The 27,666-nt window shown below is 36.8% G+C and overlaps 1 protein-coding gene across 2 annotated transcripts; it reads right to left on the bottom strand.

Moving 5' to 3' along the window:
• Positions 1-1,256: 1,256 nt before the first annotated feature.
• LOC132302437 (IAA-alanine resistance protein 1) lies at positions 1,257-19,651 on the bottom strand. Of its 2 annotated transcripts, XM_059799300.1 has the most exons (11): positions 18,841-19,603; positions 18,433-18,516; positions 18,255-18,304; positions 16,670-16,721; positions 16,462-16,575; positions 6,636-6,928; positions 5,576-5,728; positions 5,288-5,395; positions 1,714-1,815; positions 1,577-1,621; positions 1,257-1,482 (listed from the first exon to the last, which is right to left on the bottom strand). In XM_059799300.1, the coding sequence occupies exons 1-11, from the start codon at positions 19,166-19,168 to the stop codon at positions 1,330-1,332; spliced, it is 1,482 nt and encodes a 493-aa protein (XP_059655283.1). In that variant the 5' UTR covers positions 19,169-19,603; the 3' UTR covers positions 1,257-1,329. The 2 variants fall into 2 exon arrangements, with proteins under 2 accessions (XP_059655283.1, XP_059655284.1); XM_059799301.1 differs by lacking the exons at positions 1,257-1,482; positions 1,577-1,621; positions 1,714-1,815 and adding an exon at positions 4,823-5,079 and having other exon boundaries at positions 18,841-19,651.
• Positions 19,652-27,666: the final 8,015 nt, after the last annotated feature.

Genomic DNA, 27,666 nt, shown 5'->3' on the forward strand with positions numbered 1-27,666 from the left:
TTCATACATTTCTGCGCGACTTTATATTGATCAGGGTTACTCTCACCCATAATTTTTTAGGCTACTTTTTTACTCAGCTGAGCTTTGGTTTATGACCCATTTTTCTATAGTCACATCTTCCTTTTCTTCGTTACTCCAATTAAAATTCTATAGTTCTGCTCTTTTTTCTCATGAAAATTATAGTAATTCAGAATCACCAACATAGATGAGATCTGGGTTTTCTTTTCCTCAACCAGTCATTTAGAAATGACATGCTTTCAACTACATTTGCAGGATCCATGTACATCATGTCCATCCATCGTCTTTAAGTACTTGATTGTGAAACTACTTCTATTATGTCATAAAGTCCTTCCAAGCTGGGGTCAAACTTAAATACTCATGCAATTAGATTAGTTTGGCTCTGGTAGTCTCTCTAGCACTCAGGTATTCAACTCCGAAACATCTGGCTTTTGTTTAATTTGGCACATGCTCCTGATATTCAAGCCAAATAGGCCTTACTATTGTCTCCTACTGGTTTTCTTCTCTCTGATCATGTATTCTATATATTAATATTATATCAGATAAAGTAAGACGGGAAGGTTATACCATTGGGCTAGAGACCCTTTGAGGTATCCTACTTTTAATGACCATTCCAGCAAATCTCAACCCAAAAAACAAGTTAAGGGCATGTTTTTTAGGCCAAACCAATTGATGTCGATCTCCCACAACAGCTAAGTTACTCCCCACACATCCTCCTCCAATTTTTATAGCGTCTTACTTGTTGCTTCAATTTGTCACATTTTTTTCATCAGCATTGTTCAATAACTTCCTGAAGTCATTTTTAGGAACAATGAGAGAGACAGAGAGAGAGAGAGAGACACGTCCATGGCTTGTAAGGAAACAAGCTCAAAAGAAACAAAAAAAAAAATTAAAAAATAAAAATAAAACCAAGAAACTAACCAACCAGGGCAAAACCTAGTTTAAAATGAAAAGCAGAAGTCATCAAAACATGGAGTGCGAATCTGATACAGATAAGGCCATGGCTTGACATCCCTCAAGGCAAAGCATCAAAAGCAATCTGAGGTGCAGGAAACTTGGATCCAAAAAAACAACATTACCAAGTGCTTGCAGAACCTTATTTAATTCGCCGAAAATGTAAATAGACTGTCTAGCAATCATGACCGCATCATAATATATCATTTCTCTTTCTTTTTTATCTTCCCATTTTTAGGTCCTAGATGCCATCTGGATTCAGAAAAGCAACAAAATTTGGCAAGGACACAAAAATCAAATGAGATTGATCCTTATACGTACAGAATTGATATGATTATACATTCTCAAACATCAGTTTCATTCAACAAGGGAAATACAAAGTGCAACAGCCATGCCCAATATCAGTGAGGTTAACTGGATTCCTGTACTTTTCAAAGCTGAGCTACCATTGTTCGTTTCTGCCAGCACTCCAGCAACTGCAACGTAGATAAAACCACCCGCGGTGAATCCCTGCAAAAATGAACACAAACAGATTAAGGAAGCGTTCAAAATCACATCATCCAAATAAATGCAACTAAAGCATTCCTCAAACACAAACTTTTACCTCAATCAAAGCTGAGTATCCTGGATCATGTCCCAACAACAAAGCCTGTAGGGAAACATAATTAAGATTCTTTTACTTCTTTTTACATTATTTGAGATTAAAAATATCAATAGTTTGTTATATGGGACACTACTAACCAATCCAGTTCCTGCAAGTGCCACCAGGGCTGAGAGAAAGTTGAAGAAGAGGGCTTTGGAGACACTAAAACCAGACCTTACCAAAATTCCAAAATCACCTATCTGCACAAATGGTCCAAACCAAGATAAACCCAAAAGGGGAAAATATTTGAAATGTTGTATTTCTATTATTATTATTATTATTACTATATACAATTATATTAATTAATAGCAACATAATGAGACAAAATATTTAATTTATCTACTTGAATTGCCATGTTTAGATGAATTGTAAAACTTGAATATTGCAGCCTAATAAATTTCATATGCTAATGTACGTTATGTACACACTACTACTCCCATACGGCATTAATTCTTCTCAAAAAGGGGAAATGGCGGATGGGGTAATGGACATGATTAAGGCATGTTCAACACGATTTAGGGGTCATATCAAACAAGGATGTCTCTTCACAAGATACGTGACATGATTTTCTTGAACAATAAAATTATTATCCAACAAATTAAACTTTAAAATAGTTGGTTGTTAACATATAACAGAGTAGGCAAGCACCTGGACTCAAATCTCACCACCATTCTAATAACTATAATTGATGCACCAATAAAGCAAAATTATGATGGAGATCTGCCTGCACATGAAATGCGGCACCTTAAAGTAGAACAATATTAAAGTTACACCCTCTCTTTCTTTCTTTTTTTGATAAATAAATAATTCATTAAAAAAAGCGTTCAAGAGGGGAACGCATCCCTAACAAATCAAATAAACCTGTGAACCGTAAGGCCCCAAGGAAGCCAAAAACTCAATAGTCTCCTCAGCAAAAGAACAGACTCTACCCGAACCCCAAAAACAAAGAGAGCTAATAACATAAGATTTCAGAACAGTGATGGAAGATTCCTCCCCTTCAAAGGATCTTCTATTTCACTCCCTCCACAAACACCACTAAAGACATAAAGGCGCCATCCTCCAGAACCCTCGAGCCTGTGCTCCCACCCAACCCCCTCTCCAGGTGTCCATCAGGCCTCTTGTAGATCTAGGCATGACCCAAGAAACTCCAAACAAACGTAGTAAAAGGTTCCAACAATCAACCGCCACTGGACAATGCAAGAGAAGATAATCCACCGACTCGCCATTGCACTTACACATGCAACACCAATTCACCGTGATAAGCTTTCTCCTTCTCAAATTATCCAATGTCAAAATTTTACCCAACAACCGTCCAAGCCAAAAAGGCCACTTTCAATGGCGCCTTAGTACGCCACACAGCCTTCCACGGGAATACCACCCCATCCAAGTCCACCAGGCATCCAAAAAAAGATCTCACACTAAACATTCATTCCCCTAGCAGATGAAATCCAAACAAGAGAATCCCTACCTCCTCCCCGAATCACCTGACCATACAACAACTCTAAAAAACCAAACACATCATCCATCTCCCAATCCTGAAAAGATCGCTGAAACAGCGTATCCCAAACCGGTCTCCCACTATCAAGACAATCGCAGTAAGCCACCAAGGCATGCCTATCCACCGCAATCCAAACAGTCTAGGGAAAGAACACGCTAACGTGCGATCTCCACACCACATATCCTCCCAAAACCGAAGATTCTGTAGGAGTCGATTGCTACGAATTCTTATTGCTCCTTTTCTCCATTCAACTTTTTTGGTGCACCCAAGGGTACTAGCCTTCTTATTATTGAAACTGTTTATATTATCTAATATTCGTATTACATTTTCAACAATTAAATAAAATTTTCACTTGAAGTTGAAGTAATAATGTTAATAATGTAACATAAGGAATTCGTCACCCCCATCCCCTAAAAAAAATGAAAAAGAAAAAGGAAAATGAAACATAAGGAACATAATAATACAGTTTAATGTACAATTGTATAATAGGTGTTAGGTGCACGTCTAACCATACGTGCAACCATATGTATTGGACCCATACCTGTGATTGCCATGTATTTCAATAAGTACTTCACACATTTTTTGGAGGTAGCCTAAAGCCCAAAAGGATGAAAAAACCAAAGGGATATATCCTATGGTCGTGTTTGCCTATGTGATTTATCATTTTTGTCCCTGTTTTTTCGCAACTCCCAAGTGAAAACCTGAAATAGACAAATCCTTTCAATCTAAAATCTTCTAATATCAAACAAGAACCTTCACCTCGAACTTAAGAGACGAAAGACGTGAAGTCGCCTTTAATGGCTTACCCCTCATATCTCGAGCCAAATGCTGATTAGGAAATGACTTCCAGGGTGGCATCCATCGCATACCTTGACTGGTATAGGAGAGATGTCAGGGACATAATGCTCGAATAGACTCCGGCATACTGATTATAATTCACGAGTTATTCGAAGTATGCCAAAACTCAAAAGGTATTGATGTAAAATCCATCTTTTCCATTCTCTTATCCAAAATTCTTTTTAAGGATTGTGTTCCAAAAACAGTAATATATTATGCAGGACTTTTAATTCTTTTGGTGATAATATTATCTTTGGCAATCATCATCTTTTGGAACCGTTCTTGAACGACTATATTTCTATGGAAAAAATAGAACATCGTGTAGAAGTCTTTGCCAAGGATTTTCAGGTTATCCTATGGTTGTTCAAGGACCCTTTCATACATTATGTTAGGTATCAAGAAAAATCAATTCTGGCTGCAGAGGGTGATGAATGAATAGAAATATTACCTTGTAAATTTCTGGAAATCTCATTTTTACGTGTGATCTCAATCAGTAACGATCTATATAAACCAATTATCCAGTTATTCCCTCGACTTTCTGGGATATCTTTCAAATGTGCGCCCAAACCCCTCAATGGTATGAAGTCAAATGCTAAAAAATTCATTCCTAATAGATAATGCAATTAAGGAGTTTCATACCATAGTCCCATTATTTCTCTGAATGGATCATTAGCTAAACCGATATTTTGTAACGTATTAGAGAATCCAATTAGTAAGCCGGTATGGGCCGATTTATCAGATTCTGATATTATTAAGAAATCACAAACTTGTTCATATTATTAGATACACCACCTTTTCTTATTCTTATTTTCTTTTTATAAATACATACCCACACACACACACACACACACATACATATGTATATATACATATCAGTGAGTTCCATATGCGAAATTTAGTGTTGCAGACAATCCACATATGTAAATAGGAAAATGACGACAATTTGCATTTTTACCTTCCTTCATATTCTGTTTCATGGTAACAATGCATTTTAGGGAAAATATTGCTTGCTTCTCGTGGGGAATCTTATAATCAAGTCAGTGGAATAACCCACTTGCTCACATGTTATCTTGACAGAGATAACTGCATTCTTGCATCCTCTTAAAGCAAAGGTCAAGATTTGAAATTTCTATTAAGGAAAATGAAATTATTAAAAATATATTCATAATTGGGCAGTAGATACAGTCATAATAAACAAAGATAACTATTTGTTGCATGATCCCTTTCTAATCTATTAATTTAACCAATCAAGAAAATTTATTATTATGTCTAAATTGATTTAACTGTTCAAACTACTAAAATATCTCCATAAATAAAATAAAGGTATGAAAGGGAACCTCTTGAGGAAGCTCATGCGCAAGCAAAAATAGAGTCCTCGACCACCCACCGACAGATCCATAAAGGAGGAAAGCACTGCCCAAAGCCATGCCATCCGTAAAATTGTGCTGCAATTTACACAAGTTATATATGAATACACTAAAATTTAAAGTCAAACGTATCAAGTAAATTTGTATAATAATAAAATTTTCCTCAAAGACATAAATGCATAAGCTTCAATACAAATCCCGGAGAAACAAACTTTGCTTTCGAAAGTGAATAAAAAATTCAAAGCAAGGATCACATACTACACCATCAGAAAAGAGATTGAGATAACCAAAGACAAGATTTGACGGTGATCGAGCAGGTTCTTTATCATTTAAGGATTTAATATTTTTGGTGGAGCCAATTGCAGCATCTAAATTGGGCTCATCTTCATCAGCACCAGTGGCGACGTTTCGCTGCAAAAAACAATCATGTTAGATAGGATCCAATAACACAGAAATTGGAGGAAGATGAATTTTCCAATGACTATAAAAAAATAATAATAATAATAAATAAAAATAAAAAAAATTAAATTGGTTGTTTAGTATGACTTGTTATTGAAAAGGCATCTTCCCTTTTTCCCGCAAACCACTGATTTGTTATCTTATAGGAACTTCCAACTAAATCAGGAAAAAGATCCAGAAAAATACGGAAAACAAACACTCCAACTTGGCTTGTCTGAAACATATTGAAAGGGTACAAGAAAAAATAGGTAATGAACCAATTGCCCTAGAAAGTATATGATGAGGCAACCTTACATAGATCATATTGATTATTTACTTGCACTAGAATGTGATAAGTTAGTTCTAAATGTAAAGCCAATTATTATATAATTCATACAAGTCAATATACAGAACTCTTGATTTATAAAAAATAAAAATAAAGGAAAAAAAAATCAAACCAAAGATAAAATAAGAAGATTTTATTCAGGAAAAATAAAAAAAAAAATAAGAAGATTTTTTTTTTGGTTGGTCAAACTTTAATTTTGTAGAAGATAGGCATACCATGTTTTGGTGATAAGTTTAGTTTTATAGAAGATAGACAAGCCATGTTTTAGATCACCAAAGCAGGTTCTCGGTTCACTGGGATACTACTTTGAATGAAAAGTAAGAGTCTTTTTTGCACATGGCATACGATAATATATATAAACATTACATGTGTTTGTGGCTAGGCTTGAGCTTTTCTAGACATGGTCTAAGCTAAAAATCTAGGCCGAACTGTTTGGCCTTAAGCATGGGTTCAACTTTCAGAAAGGGCTTGTCCAGCAGTAGTTCCGGGTGGATCTCAGCATAACGCAAAATCTAGAAGTAATCTAGAACTTACCTTCCTAAGAGATTCAGGCTGACTTCGTTTACGTCCAGATAAACATTCATCAGACACTCCATTCAACACTTCTCCTTCGGATGGAATTTCGGTTATACTTCCATTTTTTTCATCAACAGACTGCTGCTGAGCATTACCATGAGCATCATTGTCATCCTTTAACTTTTTATTGTTTTCCTGATGATGATTGTGATGGTGATGGTGATGGCTATGACTCCATTCATTAGCTCCTCCAGACATTTCATCAACATACCTCACAACCTTTTCTACAAGAAGAAAGAGTACAATTCCAGCTGCAACAGAAAATATGACACAAAAAGAATTTAAGCTGTTGTAATACAATTTGCAAAGCACCTGATTGAAACTAGAGCACTAAACCAGACAAACAAAACCTAAAACATCAGGAAGCCGAAAGTGAATGAAAAGTTTATCAATATGAAGTTAATGATGAAATTATAACATGGCAATTAAATAAGTCAAAGAACAACACCTTGACTCCGATTTAGCAATATTCTTTTTTCCCCAGTGGAATGTAGCAGAGTTATTTCAGACAATATGCAGGACCAATGATTTGTCTCAACCCAAGGTTTTTAATGTTCCTTATTCTGAACCACATCAGAGTCTTTAATATTGCCAAATTTGATAAAGATCCTTAGTTCCTTTGTATATACTGTATTTAATGTTCCTTTGTTTACATATTGCCATATTGGTGATAAAGATCCTTAGTTCTTCAGAAAAGGTGCAAAATTTTGACTTTTATGATCTTGACCATGATATATAAAAAGTTATTCTAACACAGTAGTATGCCACCGAATGGAGCATTTTGGAAGGTTCTGAAAATGGGAATCTATGAGGTTCTAACATGCTGCTAGGGCTGCAAATGAACCGAGCTGTTCATGAACAGCTTGGGCTCGGCTCATTAAAAGCTCGGTTTGGACTCGTTCGTTTAGTAAATGAGCCGAGCCCGAGCTCAATTTTCAGGCTCGTTTAATAAACGAGCCGAGCTTGAGCAACCTTGAGCTTGGCTCATTGGGCTCGTGAACAAGCTCGTTAAGTAAAAGGGCAATTTTGTAATATCATTCCACGTTTAAAACGTTGAGCCCATATTCAGTATTTAAGATGTTTATAGCCCATACAAGTTTGGTCCACTTCTAACCATCCCATTAATAAGGCCTAAAGACTTGCAATTAAATAGCTCAGGCTCAAAGACTTGTAATTAAATAGCCCATCATCTAAATCAGATTGAATCACATCCGTTAATATAATATAATTCATCCCAGCCACTGATTTGATAAGTTAAAAAGAGATAAAAGAATAACCCTAGAAGCACAAGTCTACGGTGGCACATCCTCTTCACTTCCGAAAGATCTTGCCAGCAGTCCCCATCATGCGAACACAGAGCTCATCTCTCTCTAAAGGATCTCAAGGTCGACCGGTTAGAGTAGTGCAACAATACTGTAGATCAAGGATAAAACTTAAGAAGGTTTGATTTCATTTTAAATTTTGTTCAGTTTTTCTATTTTTTCTTTCTTGGAGTGCGATTTCTTTCTTGTTGGAGATGGAAATAAAGATTTCATCAATTCAATGTTTGATTTCTTTCTGACCGGAGATGGAAATTGGATTTCTTGGAAGAGGTAACGGCGATCTCTTGAATCAATGATTGTTTGGTATGCTACCGATCCCGAGCCCGAGCCCAAGCTTTTCGAATTTCTAATGAGCCGAGCCCGAGCTTAGTTAGGATAAGCTCGGCCAAGCCCGAGCACCTCTCTGAAGATAACGAGCCGAGCCCAAGCAACCCAAAGCTTGGCTCGGTTCATTTGCAGCCCTACATGTTGCATACAACATGCTATATGTTTGAATTTATTCATGTAATGTTCTTTTGCCTGTTCTCTTTCAGCCTCTTGTAACATAGAGTTTTATACTGCATAAAGCATTCAACAACTCCACTCCAAGCCTTCAAATACATATACAGATTGACATTACATTGGAACAACAAGAAACACACATTACAACAATGAAATGCTGACACGCATAAATTAATGTTCTTTTTGCAGCAAATAGAATAGACTAGTAAATGATACAAAAATTAAATACATGCAAACACATTGTCAGTGATGAAGCCAAAGATTTACTTTGGCCGGTGGGGGTTGGTGTGTGTGTGTGTGTTGGGGAGGGGGGGATACTGAACATGATAGAATAAATTTTTTTTTTCTTCTTCCAACTAACATAACGGCTAGCAAAAGATAGGAAGGCAAAAAATAGAAGCCAGTAATGGTGCAGTAATCAAGGTTTAGATATTTCATTATTCGTAAATAATTGCAATAAAAAAATCAGAAACAAAAAATACGGACACTAATTTCATAAAATTGCAGTAATAAATTAAAGAAAAGGAGGAAAATAATAATAATAAGAGAGGAAAAAGGTTACTACACATACATCATGCAAGAAGAAGAAATTTTAAGAGGAAAGAAGAAAGAGAGGGGGGGAGGGGGGGGTTATGGTCTAATTGCACAAGGAAAATGCAAAATATTTTGAAGGGATCAAAGAAATTTGGAGGAGAAGAAGGAAAAGAGAGAAGAAAACGAAAAATTATAGAGATGTTTAGAAAGGGGGACATTTTGTAAGATTTTACAAAGTTTCATAAACACAAGTAAATAGAAAAAATTAGGGTCCAGCTGTGGGGGCAGAGCCTAATGTGGCTCTGTCATTGTATATAGTTCTAACAAACTACAAGAAGAAAAAATAGAGGAAAAAAAGAATTGATGCTAAACATCATCATCAACTTCACCGTTAGAAATCCTGGGTCTATTATTTATTCAATTGACATTACAAGATTTTCCTAGTAAAAGATAAATCAATGGAAACAAGTTCAGCTCTTTCAATGTGTTCTATCAGACTATCACCAATGTTTTGTACCATTATTGCAAATTAATATAATTCAGGCATTGTTATTCATCGTTTAGTCATGCAACGTACTAAGTTTTCTGCCAAGATGGCAAGATGTGACATGATACAACAAGTTACGACATTCGAGAGAACTTATTGACAACATTACTACAAACCTATATGGCCAATGCTAATAAATTTAAGTCCATACTTAAAGTACATTACTAAAAGTTTTATACATCTTTACCGCATTATCATTTCCCGGTGCATCACCTCTGATACATCTTAATTGTTTTATATTGAAGGCACCCGAGAAATGAGAATTTGAACCACATGCAGAACCAAGAACACCAATTTCAATTCATAATTCTAAAATTTGTATTAACATCAGAAAAGGACCTTGTAACCTTAAACTTAGGCTATGACTCACTGCAGACCCAACAGCATGAAATATACACTAAAATCCCACAAAAGTAAATGTTGAAGGATGTCTAGCGCTGGCTCTAGCACAGAAAGCAGTTCCTCCAAGAACTAGCAGTTCATAGCTATATGAAAACTTATTTTATAATTCTAAGAGCCTTCTCTCATCAATATCAATTTACCATTAACACAAAATTATTGATTTGAAACCTCAAAACGAGCTTGCACTCGGTTCATTCTATTGAGGCCTTAGGTTGATTGAAACATGCTTATTGAATATTGGTTCATCAATTTGCTAAACAATTTTTAGCCATGCATTATTCTACAAACATCAGATTTTTCAGTATGGGAACACAAATTTCTCTGCACATTAATACAGATACAATGATTAGAAAAAGGGCTATATAGTATATCTACAAGAAATCAAATGGGTAGGTCCAAAAGATAGACAAATTGAGAACACGGGATATAAACTTTACTACGCCAGAAAAGATAGACAGAGAAATGGAGTATGGATAATCATTAATAAGAATTACAAGAAGATGACGTAACTATTATTCAAAAAGAGGATAGGAAAATATTAGTAATACTTGTATTAAGAGAAAATATAGTTAGCATTTATGCACCACAAGCAGGACTAGATGAAACACATTTAAAGGGCTTTCAATTAAGACAGAAAGCTAAAGTGTTGCAGAATCAATTTAGATTCATGCCAGGGAGCTCAACAATGAAGGCTATTACTTTTTTTTTGATAAGTAAGAATTTTATAAAAAAGCGCTCAAAGGAGAGCGAAACCCAAGGATACAAGAAGAAAAAACCAAAAAGGCCTCAAGCCTTCAAAGAGGCCAAAAACATAACAATCTCCTCAACAGAACAATAATCTCTCCCTGAGACCCAACAAAAGAGAGTAGAAATAATAGAAAACTTAAGTATAGAAATGGGTTTCTCCTTGCCATCGAAGTATCTTCGATTCCTCTCGAGCCAAATGCACCACCAAACACAGAGAGGGATAGCCCTCCAAGCATCCCGGATGAGCGCCCCAACAGAGACACCTCTCCAAGCCTCAATCAACCCTCTAGAGGAACAGGGCATAACCCAGGGAACCCCAAACAACCCAATCATCAAATCCCAACAATCTCTGGCCATACTGCAATGCAACAGAAGGTGATCCACTGTCTCCTCATCACAACGACACAAGTAACAGTGATTGATAACCACCTGCATTCTCCTCCTCAAATTATCCTGGGTTAAAATCCTACCCAAGACAGACGTCCAAGCAAAAAAGGCCACCTTAAGGGGAGCCTTGGAACGCCAAATAGCCTTCCAAGGGAAAGTGCCACCCTCCCAATCAGAAAGGCACCTGAAAAAGGATCTCACCTCGAAACGACCCTGAGAGTGTGGACTCCAAAGCCAACAATCAGCCTCCTCATGAGAGATCACCTGACGATACAGTAACTCCAAAAAACAAGTGACCTCCTCAATTTTCCAATCCTGAAAATGCCTCCTAAACTGAACGTCCCAAGTTAGTCTTCCGTTATCAAGGTGATAACAGTCAACCACCAAGGCCTGCCTGTCAGAAGCAATCCTGTAAAGCCGAGGGAAAGAAAGAGCAAGGGGAAGATCCCCACACCAAAGGTCCTCCCAAAATCTGATCCTCCTACCATCCCTGATCCTAAAGCGAACATGATTACGAAAAACGTCCCATCCCTTTCGAATGCAAGTCCAAACCCCCACACCCCTAGGACCACGCCCCTCAAGAGAACACCACCCACCACTGATTTCCCCAAACTTGCTGGCAATAACTTTCCTCCAAAGCCAAAGTCTCTCAACCCCAAATCTCCAAAGCCATTTCCCAAGAAGAGCCCTATTGAAAGGCAACAACCTTCGAATCCCTAATCCTCCACTCCGAAGGGGACGACACACTTGCTCCCAACGAACCAGATGATATTTGAACTCCTCTCCTCTCCCACCCCAAAGAAAATTCCGCTGCAAACTCTCAATTCTCTCCGCCACCGAAGAAGGAATCTGAAAAAGGGAGATAAAATAGGTGGGAAGGCAAGAGAGAGTGCTCTTGATTAGAGTGACCCGCCCCCCTTTGGAAAGGTACTGCTTCTTCCAACCTGCCAGTCTCTTCTCAAATCTATCCACCACCGGATCCCAACTCCCCACACATCTCGAAGGAGCACCCAGAGGCAAACCTAAATAAGAAATAGGAAATGAGCCAGTGCCACATCCGAGGATCTGAGCAAACTTCTCAATATCAGGAACATCCCCGACCGGCACTAAAACACTCTTTCCAACATTCACTTTAAGCCCAGAGACGACTTGGAACCAAATCAAAACACATCTCAAATGTCTCAGCTGGGACGCATCAGCATCACAAAGAACCAAGGTATCATCAGCAAACATCAAGTGAGAAATCTCTAACTGACTAGCGACATCTCTACCCACCCGAAAGCCTCTCAACAATCCCAGAACAACAGCCTTTTTCAACAACCTACTAAGAGCCTCTATTACAAAAAGAAAAAGGAAAGGAGAAAGCGGATCCCCCTGTCTCAAGCCCCTCGAACTAGAGAAAAACCTTGTCGGAGCTCATTCACAAGGACAGAAAAACGCGCACTAGAGATACAAAACAGAATCCATCACCTCCAACGCTCCCCAAAACCCATCCTCTCCATCAAGTAGGTGAGGAAACTCCAACACACATGGTCGTAAGCCTTCTCAATGTCCAACTTACACAAAACACCCGGAACCTCACTACTCAGCCTGGAGTCCACACATTCACTAGCAATAAGAACCGAATCCAAAATCTAACGACCTCCCACAAAAGCATTTTGAGAATCAGAAATGACGCCATCCAGAACCTTCCTCAGCCTAGTGGCTAAGACTTTGGCAAGTATCTTGTAAAAACAACCCACCAAACAAATAGGACGAAAATCCCTAACATCCAGCGCTCCTCCCTTTTTCGGAACAAGGGCAATGAAAGTGGCATTCAAGCTCTTTTCAAAAGAGCCATGAGCATGGAAAGCATGAAAAGAGCCCATCACATCATCTCGGACCACTTCCCAACACTCCAAAAGAAATGGTAAAGAAAAGTCATCTGGACCTGGGGCTTTATCCCCATTACAGTTCTTCAAAGCAGACAAAACTTCCTCTTCAGAGAAAGGGACCTCCAAAAGAGAACAATCCTCATCCGAAATAGAGTCAAAATGAAGCCCAGCAAGTAAAGGTCTCCACTCAACCGGTTCAGAGAACAAAACTGAAAAGTAATCAGCAAAACTCTTACAAATCTCATCTTCCTTGCAAAACATCTCCCCTTCCACCCGAATCCTCCCGATATGATTGCCTCGTTTGTGAGCATTAGCAAGTCTGAAAAAATTTCGTGTTGTTGTCACCTTCCTTGAGCCACAAAGCTCTAGACTTTTGCCTCCAAGAAATTTCCTCCATGACCGCAATCTCAGCAAACTCCGCCTGACACTCCACCCTCCTAAGCTTCAAGGAATCTGACAAAGATCCTTGACCCTCCAATCTATCAATGTCTGCAATCTCAGAAAAAACCCGATTCTCCCTCCACGCAAGATTACCGAAAATCTCTTTGTTCCAGACTTTGAGGTCACTTTTCAAAAACCGCAGCTTACCTGCAAAGGAATGACTAGGGGTGCCAGCAACAACATACCCCACCCACCAAGATCGGACACGATCCAAAAAACCTTCAGCCCGAAGCCACATATTCTCAAACCTGAAAGGGGATCTTCTACTGCGCAACCCACCACAGTCCAACATCAAAGGAACATGGTCAGACAAAGGACGAGCTAAAGTGGTCTGGATAACATCCGAAAAGTGCTCCTCCCAATCACTCGACACCAGGAATCTGTCAAGTCTAGAGAAGATAGGGGGAGAACGACCACTCGACCAAGTGAAGGGCCCACCCACCAAAGGCAGATCAATCAAACCAAAAACATCAATAAACTCTGAGAAAGCCTCCATCTCGACCGTCCACCTACCACCTGACGATCTCTCAAACGGGAAACGAACAACATTGAAATCCCCACCAATACACCAAGGCAAAGACCATCTCCTATGAACCTCTCCCAGCTCCGCCCAAAGCAAATGACGCACACAATCCTCAGTAGGGCCATAAATACCAGAAAAAATCCAACGAAAATCATCCTCCAACACAGAGAAAATGCAGGAAGCAGAGAAACGCCCAACCTGAGAATCCATCATAGAGACCCACCGATTATCCCACATCATAAGAACACCACCAGCAGAATCAATAGCATCCAGAGCAAACCACTCCACAAATCTACCTCCCCATAAACTACGCACCAACAAATCCGTCATCGTCTCAAATCCGTCATTGTTTTAATGGATGAAACTATAAAAGAAATTTGTAACAAATCAGAGGTTTGTCGGGAAGCTCTAGAAATTTTTTTTTTTTTTTTGATAAGTAAATGGGAAGCTCTAGATTTAAAAAGGTTTAACAAAAGTATAAACAAAATTGAGTATAAGGAGTGCAAATTTAGTAAATCTAAAAATACACATGGGGATACAATGAAGATTGAAGACCTTGAAGTACAAAAAAGTGAACATTTTCGTTATTTAGGCTCAGTTATCTGTAACGTAAGAGAAATTGGAGATGATGTTAATCATGGAATCAAGACAGGATGGATTAAATGGAGTGCATCTAGTATATTGTGTGATTGCAATCCCTAGGGATGGCAACGGGGTGGGTTTGGGCGGGGTAGGGTTCCCCCGCCCCCCGTTAACGAATCCCCGCCCTGTCCCTGCCCAAAGCCGCCCCTCCACTCACCCCGTCCCCGCCCCCGTTTAATTCCCCCACCCTGTTTTTCCCATATTATCATGCAATGTTATGCTCCTCATTTATCCCCACTTGTTACTAAAAAGGGAAATAAAAAAGAAGGAACAAGCACATAACAAATAAAGCCAGATTGAAAGAAAATTTGAAATACAGTGATTTGAAGCAAATGAACAGCACACAATAAATAAACCCAGACAATGTCTTATACAGTGACTTGAAGCAAATGGCTCAAATGAACAACACACAACAAATAAATCCAGACAATGTCTTATACAGTGACTTGAAGCAAATGGCTCAAATGAACAACACACAACAAATAAACCCAAACAATGTCTTATTCAGTGATTTGAAGCAGATGGGTGTTAAGATTAAAAAAGAAAAAGAAACCCTAATTTTAAGGCCAAAACATGACATTCAGATTGAAAGAAAAATTGAAACCCACTCATTTCTATTTCTTTATTATTTGTGTCGTTGTGGCCAAATAACTCATCAAAAATTGAAAGTGGGGTGAAGAGATTTGGGAGTAGAATAATAGGATTTGAAGAATGAACTGATCTTTGATTGCATGTTTTGAATCAATTGTCGGTCTTATTGAGATGTAGAGTTGAGTTCAAAATGAAAGAAAGAAACCTTGATTCTAAGTGAATAGAGATAGAGAGAGTACAAAGAAGAGGAGAAAATAACTGACCAGAGAGATGCACTTGGGGACTGGGGTGGTGAGCTGGTGACGGTGAGGCTGACGGAGAGATGTGATTGGTGGCCGGCAACAGAAAGCTGAGGGAGACGGATAGGCTATGGGACTGGCTACCTCTCTAAGGGTACGACTGATTTAAGTAAGTAAAAGAGACAAATTTGTTTTTAGGGCACATATATATGTGGTAAAATAATAAATTTCAAATATAAACAGGGTGGAGTGACTTTCCCCATCCCCGCCCCGCACCCGCCCAGGTTTTTACTCCTAAAACCCGTCCTTGCCCAAATCCCTTAAACGGTCCACCAAAACTGGTTTAAACAAGGCGGGGGCAGGGCAAATTGCCATCCCCACATATCCCATTAAAATTGAAAGAGATGAACTGTAAAGCAGCTATTAGACTGGTTATACTCTTTGAGACAGAATATTGGGCAGTTAGGAAACAACAAATGCATAAAGTGAGAGTGGCAGAAATGCGAATGTTAGAGATGAATGAGCAAAAAAATAAGAAAGGATGGAATTAGAAAAGAAACACATTCTTGAGATGATTGAAATAGCATCAAATGGAAATAAAATGAGAGAAATTTGATTATGATAGTTTGAACACTTGCACAACAAGCAATTCAGTGAGCCAGTTAGGAATAGTGACATAGTCCCCATTGACGGTATTGCTAGGGGAAAGGAAAGACCAAAGTTAACGCGAGTAGAGTTAGTAAGAAAGTATATGATAACATGTAATTTGACTGAGGCAATGGCCTTAAATAGAGTGGAATGAAAAAAAAATTGGATTCAAATAGGCAATCTTAAGTAGTCAGGAGAAGGGTTTTGTTTGTTGTTATTATTGTTGTATTACTAAAGTTATAAGAGAAGATACAAAAAATTAATGCATGCTTTACATTGCAAATCTAAATTATGACAGGAAAAAAAAAAAAAAAAAAAAAAAAAAAAAAAAAAAAACATTTCGTTGAGATTGATAAGCAAATCTTGCTCACATATTTTTGACTTACCCAAAATGGACAATCCTACGGAAAGATCTTTTAAAGAATGTGAATGCTGGTGTCCAAAATCAACATGATCATGAGCATGTTCATTGTGATCGTGAGAATGGGAATGTTCACCTCCTGCAAAGCAATACCACCAAAATGAGAAAGGTAGCGGAGCCAACTAGTGCTGCAAGCAGAAGAATGATATCCTTTCATATCAATGATACATTACCAAAGGCATGTGGCAATTGGTGAAGAAAAGCATCCCCTAACATTGCTCCTGCCTGCAAGTGGCAAACTAATAGGAGGTCAAAGGAGCAATTAGAAAAAGAATTTAAATAGGCAGAACCCTAGGGCAAATAAAAGTCAACAAAATTTGAAAATTAGAACATCAATGACCATAAGATCTATGGAACAGAAAAATGCCCAATATCAGTTTGTAATAAAATAATATATTGTGCAAGAGACAACTTGAAAATCCATTACACTGTCCCCCCTCAATTAACAGAACTTTCTTGATGAGTAGAAAGCCTCATTCCCAACAGCAATTAAAAATATATCACACATTCAATAACTTAAATTTAAGTACAGTTTCCAAGAAAATCTAGAACTTAATTGGTAGAATATTATATGAGAATTTATTTAAAAGATTGAATGAAAATCAATTTCTAAAATGGAGATATAGAATCCCAACCACATTTTTTTAAGTACGGAACCCAAATATACTATATATATATATATACACACACACATTCTTCTACCAAGCATACTATGCTGATTAGAAGATGAGTACAATCAATATTGCTGACAGCATATATAGGGAATATTCATATAGACCCAATAATGATGATAAATAAACAAGAACTTTCCAACCCTGGAGAAATTCAAAACCGAACAAAAAAAGTTGGCATCTCTTCCACAGGATACTCATTTCACAACCAGTTCAGTTTGGTTATGTTCAAGTGTCAATTAATAACTCAAGTAAAATGAATAAACTACTGGAGCAGAATTGGCTTCTGTTCAGGAGAATATCAATGGGGGGGATAAAGGCAGCTGAAAAACATATTGCTTTAATTGAAACAATTTGTTTATGTGGGACCAAAAGTGGGTAACTACCTTTTCACCATTGGTATTTTATCTGTGGCAAAAATTATCCAAACTATTTTTGTAAAATCAACAATCTAACACCTCCCTCACTCCATTACTTTGCACTGAATACTGGCCAATTCCTGTATCTATCACCCAAAATGTACACATGCATATGAAGTGCAGGTTGAATAACAGTTCAATACCAAACTTCTAGTAGAAAACAATGTTTTGAATAAGTCATCACAAGAACTTGGCAAGACCTTGATAAATTGCATCATACATTGATGATATGATACACATTACATATAAATGTATAATATGGTTAAGTATAGTTTCTTTTTCTTTTTTTCTTTTTTCTTTATTCTTTTATTTTTTCCCCTTTTTGCGTGTGTAAATAACATTGGACACCCCAAAATTTCAAATGTAGCATTACTCATTTAGTATTCAAATTTTATCAAGGACAAAAAAGTAACAAATACATTAGTGAAGTACCAAGATAATTACAATTTACAAAAGTAAGGAAATGACAAATCACAATGTTTTATAATCGTGAGATGATTCATGCAAATTCATATAGTTTAATGATTAGCATCAACAGCAATTCTGATGAAACAACTGATACATAAAATTTATGTATTCAATAGACATTAACGGCCTAAAATCTACAACTGCAAGAAGCAATTCGGATTCATTAAGAAAAAGGGGAAAAAATGTTTGAAGAATCTGACCCCAAATAAGGCCAACGAATCAACAACTGCATTTGATGGTTTTCCGTGTACTGCAACAAATAATAGAACATCAGTTTTTCAGGCACTGGACCGCAAATAAAGGGCAATGAAAACTTTAACAAAAGCACTTGCTTCAATAACAAATGCATGAACATGAAATGACAATAAAGCTACTTACTAAATATTACAGGCAAAATAATCAGACAAACTAGGGAAGCCATGCTCACCAACAGCGAGCAGCCAATCGCATTAATCCAAAGACCTGTTGAGTGTGACAATAAAAAAGGGTTGAATTAGAATGTCAAACTCGCATACCCAAACTATTTAATCCGAAGAAATTCTTTATTCTTTTTCATCTGTTGCTTGTTATCCCAAAAATATGAGTAATTAAACAGTTACAAAAACAGAAGCTACTGGATACTGCATATAAATCGTCCCTAATCAGAACAGGAAATGGTTACTTGAGATTCCACATTACCCAATACTTTAGCAACAGAATTTCAGAAAGAGAGTGGAAATTAACAGTTGATACCTAAAACACTAGCAACGACAGAGTAGAGCCTAATACAAATTTCAATAAAATTACCGAGACCAGAGAGGTCGGAAGCAGCATGATCGTCGTGGTGGTGCTCGTGATCTAGGTGGGACCCAAAGCCGTAGAGTTTGAGATCCTCTTCTTCGGCCAATTCCTCCGGAAGCTTCTTCGACCCAATAGTCCTCTCCTCATGGGAAAGATGATGATGGTCGTGATTGTGGAGATGGTCTCCATGATGATTACAGTGGTGATGATGAACATTTGTTTCATGGATCGCAGAATGGTGACCGTCGTGGCCAGAGCTCAGATTCAAAATGAACCCACACACAAGGCCTAATAAAAGGAAAAGTGAACAGATCTGGTTACTCGAAAACGCCATTTCTAGTGGACTGAATTTGAAACCCTAATTTTGGGTTGGGTTTGGTTACTACTGAAGTACTAGAACTAGGAAGGACGGCGTTTGCAAGTGCCTTCAATGGTGATGATGCAAACAATAGCTAGAAACAGTAGAATTATGCCGACGATGACTCCGAATGTCACTACATCCATTTTCGTCTTTTTTGTACCATTTTATACTTTCCTACTATCATTCCTCCTTTTTAGTGCCTTCCTTTAGCAGAGCAGAGGCGAGCATCATCATCAAATCTCAACTCAGGTGGCCCACCAGACCTTACATCCGAATACTTACCAACCAAAAAAAATGATACTCCGTAATTCCGCTCTCATGAAGTGGGAGCGGGTGTGGGGGCAACCAAAAAAATTATACAAAAATAGCAAAATTTAAATCAAAAATAGGAAATAATGTGCACCCCATTTAAAATAATTTAGTGAGTTATGTTATAGTTACCCAAAAAAACGAAAAAATTATTTATATATGAATTTAATGTTTGCTTTAACTCATTAAAACTCTAAATAAAAAACTTTTTATATGTTCAAGAATACACCTTCCATGAATACATATTTTTTTCCATATATTTAATCTCGATTAAATATTATGATTAAAAATCATTAAATTTGAGATTGGACTAAACAATTAGAAATGTATGAGACCAAAATGTTAACATTGTTGACCAGAAATTTCAACTTGAATCCAACACTTTAATTATTTAAAAAGTGTGTGTATATATATATATATATTAAGTATCATTGGACTAATATCTTGATGGTATAAATTTAGAATTAATGTGTTGGAAACAAATGTAATTGTGTGAAAAAACTCGGCAACACGTTACTATAATAATAGAGTTACTATAATAATAGAGGATCTGGCTCATTGACTTTACAATTAATTATTTAGATCCACTTGTAAAATTACAATGGTAACAAAATATGTCTCCATGTACTAAACCAATTCATTTAAGAAAATATTATTTGGCTATTTTTTTTTTTTTTCACATTTGGCTATATTCAACAGCATAAAATTAAAACTTTGAAATAAAAATTAGTAAAATTGAATAAAATTTTAAAATTGAAATTAATAGAATTGAAGAAAATTTTAAAATTACTGTAAGGTTAAATTATTTACTCCTTAATTTAGGTTAATTGATAAGTAATTAGTTTCATATTATTATATAATTAGTTACCTAATTTAGTTAGGTATTAATCTATAAATTGATTGTAATACTCATCGTGAATATATCGAATAAAGTTTTTTAATTCGCATATTCGTTTTCTGAATTTCAAGATGACGCATATTCGTTTTCTGAATTTCAAGATGATATCAGGGCCATCTTGAATCGTACCTTTGAATCTTTTGAATTTACCCTTGAAATTCATAGACCCATACACATATCCATACTCGTACACATACCCATACCCATACACAAACCCATACCCGCTGCTATTTCAGTCCACACCGAATCAGTTAGCGCTGAATCCGTCGCCGGATAAGTCGCCGTCGCCGAATAAGTAGCTGGAACTACAGCCCGCGCCATCGCCGGAACTGCAGTCCACGCCGGAAGTCCACGCTAGCCATCTCTGCCATCCGCCGCCGCGAGCTCTCCTTTCCCGAGTTCGCCGCTGCCGCTACTCCATAACCGCCGAGCTCTCTGAAGTCGCCGATCTGAACCGGATTTGGTCTCGCAGCGCTGATCTCTTGACGACCCACCACCGCTGCATCGCCGATCATCTTCCTCGACCGGAGCTCACAGCCGAGCTCTACCACCGGTTTTTTCCCGTTTTCCAAAGCCTTCTGATTTGTTTGGTTGTTTTTTGTTCTTCAGATATATATATATATATATACATATATATATATATTGTATTGTATTGTATTCAAAAAAAAAAAAAATCAAAACCCTCTGTTTGGCCATAGGTGTAATCCTATTCCAGTTCTGGATTAGTTCAAAACTAAACCAGTTTTTGTAACCTCATTTGAAAACTAGTTCTGTGATAAACCAGTTCACAAAAAAAAAAAAAAAAAAAAAAAAAAAAAAAAAAAAAAAATTGAATGGAAAAAATATTGAATCATTTTGAGCAGACAAATCTACCTACAAATGCACTTATTGCAATGAGACTGGTCATACCAAAAGTTGTTGTTTCAAACTTGTGAGATATCCGGCATGGTGGGATCATCAGCGTTGGAAGAAGAATTCAACAAAGACCTCCACTACAGCAATTGTCAAGACAACAGATACTGGTGGTAAGAATTTCAATATTTCTACACATGTTGCTAATAGTGCATGGATAATTGATTCTAATGCCATAGATCATATGACATTTGATTCTAGGCAAGTCTCACCTCTTAATTCATCCTCACACAAATTTGTTTCTACTGACAATGGGACTTCGAACCCAGTTATTGGGGACGGATCTTTAACACTCACTGATAATCTGCATTTAGATTCTGTTTTAGTTGTTCCATCTTTAGATTCTAATCTTTTATCAGTTTCCCAAATCACCACTGCTTTATCTTGTGTTGTCATTTTTTGGCCTGATTTTTGTGTGTTTAAGGACATCCAAACAAAGCAGACGATTGGTTGTGGTATTAGGCGCGGAAAACTGTATTACTTGGACTTGATGTCCAAAAGTTCCAACAAGCTACGACAAGCATTGACAGTGGATGGTTCTGAGTGGGAGAGAGAAAAATCTGAAATCTGGCTGTGGCATCGACGTCTGGGACATGCTTCATTTGGTTATTTGAAAAAATTATTTCCAAGTTTGTTTGCAAACCTTGATGCTTCTAGTTTCCGCTGTGATGTTTGTGAAGTAGCAAAGAGCCACCGTGTTTCATATCCATTGTGTTTGCATAAAAGTCCACTTCCTTTTATGCTTATACATTCTGATGTTTGGGGTCCGTCCAAAGTCACTACTTTAGGTGGTTCCCGTTGGTTTGTTACTTTTATTGATGACTGCACCAAGATGACCTGGTTGTGCTTGATGAAGTCCAAAGGTGAAGTGAACTTATTGTTTCAGAAGTTTCAAAAATGGTTGAAACTCAATACAATGCACATGTTCAAGTTCTCCGTAGTGACAATGGTGGAGAATATCAGAGTTTTACCCTTCAGCAGTATTTGGAAGCACGTGGAACTATTCATCAAACCACTTGTTCCAATACACCCCAGCAAAACGGGGTTGCAGAGCGAAAAAATCGACACTTGTTGGAGGTTGTTCGTGCTTCATTGATAGAAGCGCATATGCCATTATCGTACTGGGGAGAAGCACTTGCCTCTGCAGCATATCTTATCAATCGAGTACCTTCCAGTTCTATTGCCTTCCAGACTCCATTGCAAGCTCTCACTGACGCAGTTGTTGCCCCAACCATCCCAAATCTACCTCCTTATGTCTTTGGTTGTGTAGTTTTTGTACACCTCCATAAGCATCAACGCAACAAGCTAACTCCTCGAGCATTGCGATGTGTTTTTCTCGGATATGCTACTTATCAAAAGGGGTATCGCTGTTATCACCCTCCCACTCGACGAATGTTTATCACAATGGATGTTGTCTTTCATGAAGACTCGATGTATTTTTCCTCTGCGTCTCAACTTCAGGGGGAGTACCAGAACGAAATTCAGACTCTAGATTATGATTATCACATTTTTAAGGACGGCGATTCTAATGTTAATGACTCACAAGGCAGACCAACCAATCAGGAATCAGGCGAATTGGATTCGCGTAGTATAAGTTTGGATCAAAGTGGTGATGAACGCCCAGAAATGGAAAGTATGGCACCAACCTCATCGTCGTCCGAGTTCGAGTCCCTCGCAACTGATATATCAAACCAATCACCTGCTGAGGATGTTCCTGATTTAGTGTCTGAGCCACTCAGAAAACAATTACCACCGCGTCACACTAGAGGTATTCCTAAACCCACATATGAACCCGAACTTTCTAGTAAAGTTAAGTATCCCATAAGCAATTATGTGTCAAACCATCGATTGTCAGAATCAAATTTGTCATTTGTAAATCAATTATCTACTGTATCTATTCCTAACAGTGTGCAGGAAGCCTTAGCTGACCCTAAATGGAAAGCAGCTATGCACGAGGAGATGAAATCCTTGCAGAAAAATAAAACTTGGGAACTCATTGATCCTCCACCAGGAAAGAAACCAGTTGGATGTCGATGGATTTACACTATGAAGTATAAAGCGGATGGCACAGTTGAACGCTTTAAAGTAAGATTGGTGGCGAAAGGTTACACCCAAACCTATGGAATCGATTACACAGAGACATTCGCACCTGTAGCCAAAATAAACACAGTTCATGTCTTGTTGTCTTTAGCTGCGAACTTGGATTGGCCATTGCAACAATTCGATGTGAAGAATGCCTTTCTGCATGGTGAATTATCTAAAGAAGTCTACATAGATCTCCCACCAGGATGCACGATACCCAAAAAGTATAGTCGGAAGGTCTGCAGGTTAAAGAAATCATTATATGGGTTGAAACAATCTCCAAGAGCATGGTTTTGAAGATTCACAAAGTCTATGATAGCCTTTGGCTACCGTCAGAGCAATTCAGACCATACGTTATTTCTGAAGAAACAACAGGGTAAGATCACTGCACTCATTGTATATGTAGATGACATGGTGGTTACAGGGAATGATCCTGAAGAAATGAAGGCTCTCAAGAAGTATTTGTCCAGAGATTCGAAATGAAAGCTCTAGGTCTTTTGAGATATTTTCTTGGGATCGAAGTATCTCGATCTAATAAAGGAATATTTCTATCTCAAAGAAAATATGCTTTAGATCTATTACAAGAGACTAGCATGACAGTATGTCAACCAGCTGAGACACCAGTGGAAGAAGGACTGAAGTTATGTGTTGAGTCCAACCAAGTACCTACTAATAAAGGAAGATACCAAAGACTTGTAGGGAGATTGATGTATTTAGCACACACAAGACCGGATCTGGCTTATGCATTAAGCATTGTTAGCCAGTTTATGCATGATCTTGGAGAGCAACATATGAATGCAGTTATGCGCATTTTGAGGTATCTGAAATCTGCTCCTGGAAAAGGAATGCTAGTTATCAAAACATAGATGCATGTACTGATGCTGACTGGGCTGGAGCTATAGATGATAGGCGATCTATTGCTGGTTACTTCACTTTTGTAGGAGGTAATTTTGTTACATGGAGAAGCAAGAAACAAAATGTTGTTGCTCGCTCGAGTGTAGAAGCTGAATTCAGAGGTATGGCGCTTGGACTTTGTGAAACTTTGTGGTTAAGACTTCTCTTGCGGGATTTGGGTTATCTACCTAGGCAACCGATTAGACTTTATTGTGACAATAAAGCAGCATGTGATATTGCTCATAATCCAGTTCAACATGATCGTACAAAGCATATCGAAATAGACAGATTCTTCATTAAAGAGAAGTTAGATGAAAAAATTGTGGAGTTGCCTAAGATTTGATCTGATGATCAACTAGCCGACATTCTCACCAAAGCAGTCTCAAATCAAGTATTTTCAAAAATTTTAGACAAGTTGGGCATGTGTGACATCGATGCACCAACTTGAGGGGGAGTGTTGAGATTTTATTTTTTGTAATCCGGGATTATACAGATTGTATAGCTGTAGGATTGAATTATTTACTCCTTGATTTAGGGCTAATTGGTAGGTCATTAGTTTCCTATTATTGTATAATTAGTTACCTAGTTTAGCAAGGTATTAGTCTATAAATTGAATGTAATACTTGTTATGAATGATATCGAATAGAGTTTTTTAATTCTCATATTCGTTTTCTGAATTTCAAGACATACAACCGAACATATTAATAAAATTTTCAAATCGTGTGAATAAATACAACCATCTTAGGGTTATTAATCTCATCACCAAAGATAATGCATGACAAATCCGGTCTGGAATGGATCATGACTATTCCGATTAGTGTGGGTTCAAAGTCGAGCATAAGAATTTAGGTTCAAAGCATCCTTTAAAGTTTAATCCAACAATCCATTTTCATATAACTGGGCCCGTTTGGCATGCATTTTGTTTTAGGCGTTTTGTTTTTGGTTAAAACAGAAACAATGTTTTTACTATTGGAATGTTTTGGCAAAAATCGGAAGCACGTTTGGGAACGATGTTTTTTTGTGGAAATGTCAAAAACAGAAACATGAAAAACATGTTTGGTAAGCCATGCGTTTTAAGAATTTTGAAAACAACACATATTTGGTAACTCCAACTGTTGTATAAAAAAAATAAAAAATAAAATTAAAAAAAAAAGTGTGTGTTTGGTTGTCATTGTTTTTAATTTATTTTTATAAATTTTAAATATATTTATAAATTTATTTCTATATAAATAGTCTATATATTTTTAATAAATATATTGAAATTTGAACACACAAACATACATACATATATATATATATAGCCAAAGTGTAATTACAGAAGCAACTGTTTCAGCGAGACCAATGTTTTGGCATCAATTTGAGGCTTGATGACATGTAGAGTTCTATCTTTTTACTGTGTTCTTATGATCTAGATTTTAAGATCACCTTTTTCATTTCTAATCCATCTATTTGGAGTCAAACTTCACAAAACATCTATCAAGGAGTCATAACATAAAAAAATTTAAAAAATAAAAAAAAAAAATTTAAAATCACCCTGCTAGAATGGAAGCTTGCAAGGAAGCTTCTCAAATTATACTCATTCTTCTGTATTAGGAAAAATGACAAAGAAATTGAGAACAAATTAAACAGTAGATTAAATTAAACAGGAGATATAATTCAAAGTTCAAACACAATCACTTCATTGTTTACAAATTTCAACAACAGAATTCAAAAACGAAGAAAAAGATGCTTAACAAATAAAAAGATGTTTCCTTATGTTTTCTTTACAGGAGACATACTTCAAAAAACACAAATTTCACTTCCATGGAACAAGCTTCAATAGTAGGACACGTCATCTTCATAACAGCACACATCACCTTCAAGAGAATATCAACACACTTCATATCTGTAATGGTAGAATTTAAGTTGAAAAATATTAACAATAATATTAGCTAGTAATAGTAATAGTAAAAGCAAAATAATAACAGCAAAAATGATATATATTACATATATATATTACAAGCCCACAATAGCAACACATATATTACATATAAAAGAAAAAACATACCATCAGTTTCAGGAAGATCAAGAGTGCCCAAGAGAATTTCAGATTCGATCAGCAATAGTATTACGCAACTGATCCATTTCTCGAGAAGGATCGTCACCATCAAATAAATCATTAGGCTGATATTGATTTCTAATGAAGTTGTGTAAAAAACACATCGGCTGAAGGGATTGAAGCACAGGTCTCCATGGCAACAACTTATTTATTAAAAAAAATCAAATAACAACATATCCCTCAAAATGCCTATTATCTACCTAGCATGAACTCATGGTTCCTCAACCTCAGCAATGAGCTTGCAAGAGAGAGCACCAAATTTTACAAGTTCCATGCAAAAATTCAGATTACTAAATAGTTCATCATTGAGATATGAACATGTAAAAGCAAAATTATAGAAGATTTGTTTAAATCATGAAAATCAAATGAGGGAGACATAAAATTTAACATTGGTATAATATATAAAAATTAGGAATCTAGAGTGAATCAAAATTTTATACACCAATCAGTATGCAATATCAAAAAATCAAATTGTTACATGTTATATTCGCCTTTCCTGGTTCCCACTTTTAACAAGCAAAAGAGAAATCAAGAATTTTGCAAAATGACAAAAGGTCTCAATCATACATCCATACCTCAGATAGGAATACAAATACATTGTAGAAGACTACACACAACTTAATAAGAAATTCACTTAAACAAATCTTTTCCTGAAAAAGTGAATTCAGGTGATAATAAATCAAGATTCATTATTAACAATCTAATAATGTACAGTTGCTTTAAAATAGAAAGTTGTATGTCAAATCTTCAAATCAAATAGAACAATAGACTCCAACACAACACTATTGTAGTAATTAATCTAAAAAACTGAAATAAAAATTTAGGATTTATACAAATATAAGATTATTAGGCTCCAACACAGCACTGTTGTGGTAATTAATCCAAAAACCGAAAGAAAAATTTAGGGTTTCCACAAATATTGGTTTCCCTTCAAATATAAGCTCAAATCTAACAATATAGAAGAGTTTTATGTTCGTAAAATTGAAAGAAAAATTACGGTTTTCAGGAAGAATAATTTTTTTTAAAAAAACCTCCAAAATCAAAGAATATTACACACCATCTATGAATTTCCAACAAAAAAACTAAAAAAAATACATAAAAACAGTCAATATGTTGAACTTAATCGAACAAAGTTAAACCAAATGGGTCAAACATGGCTTCTTCTTCAACGAAAAGTGTAAAGAGCTTTAGATCGGTGGTGGTTTTAAGCAAAAAGACTTAAATTGATCGAAGTTTTTAAGACCCAAGCACTGTATAGTCGAATCGCCCTAAATCACC

Source organism: Cornus florida, unplaced genomic scaffold (genome assembly GCF_030987335.1).
Source record: "Cornus florida cultivar Cherokee Brave unplaced genomic scaffold, ASM3098733v1 CherokeeBrave_3.0.0_Hap2_Chr04, whole genome shotgun sequence".
Lineage (NCBI taxonomy): Eukaryota > Viridiplantae > Streptophyta > Magnoliopsida > Cornales > Cornaceae > Cornus > Cornus florida.

What these genes read in the sequence shown, in the direction of transcription:
- LOC132302437 (XM_059799300.1), bottom strand. Translation starts at nt 19,168, where the DNA reads ATGGCGTTTTCGAGTAACCAGATCTGTTCACTTTTCCTTTTATTAGGC. An exon ending in TATTTTGCCTGTAATATTTA is followed by an intron (nt 18,305 to 18,432) that starts GTAAGTAGCTTT and finishes TATTTGTTGCAG; the next exon opens with TACACGGAAAACCATCAAAT. An exon ending in AGCCTGAATCTCTTAGGAAG is followed by an intron (nt 5,729 to 6,635) that starts GTAAGTTCTAGA and finishes TGTTTTTTGCAG; the next exon opens with CGAAACGTCGCCACTGGTGC.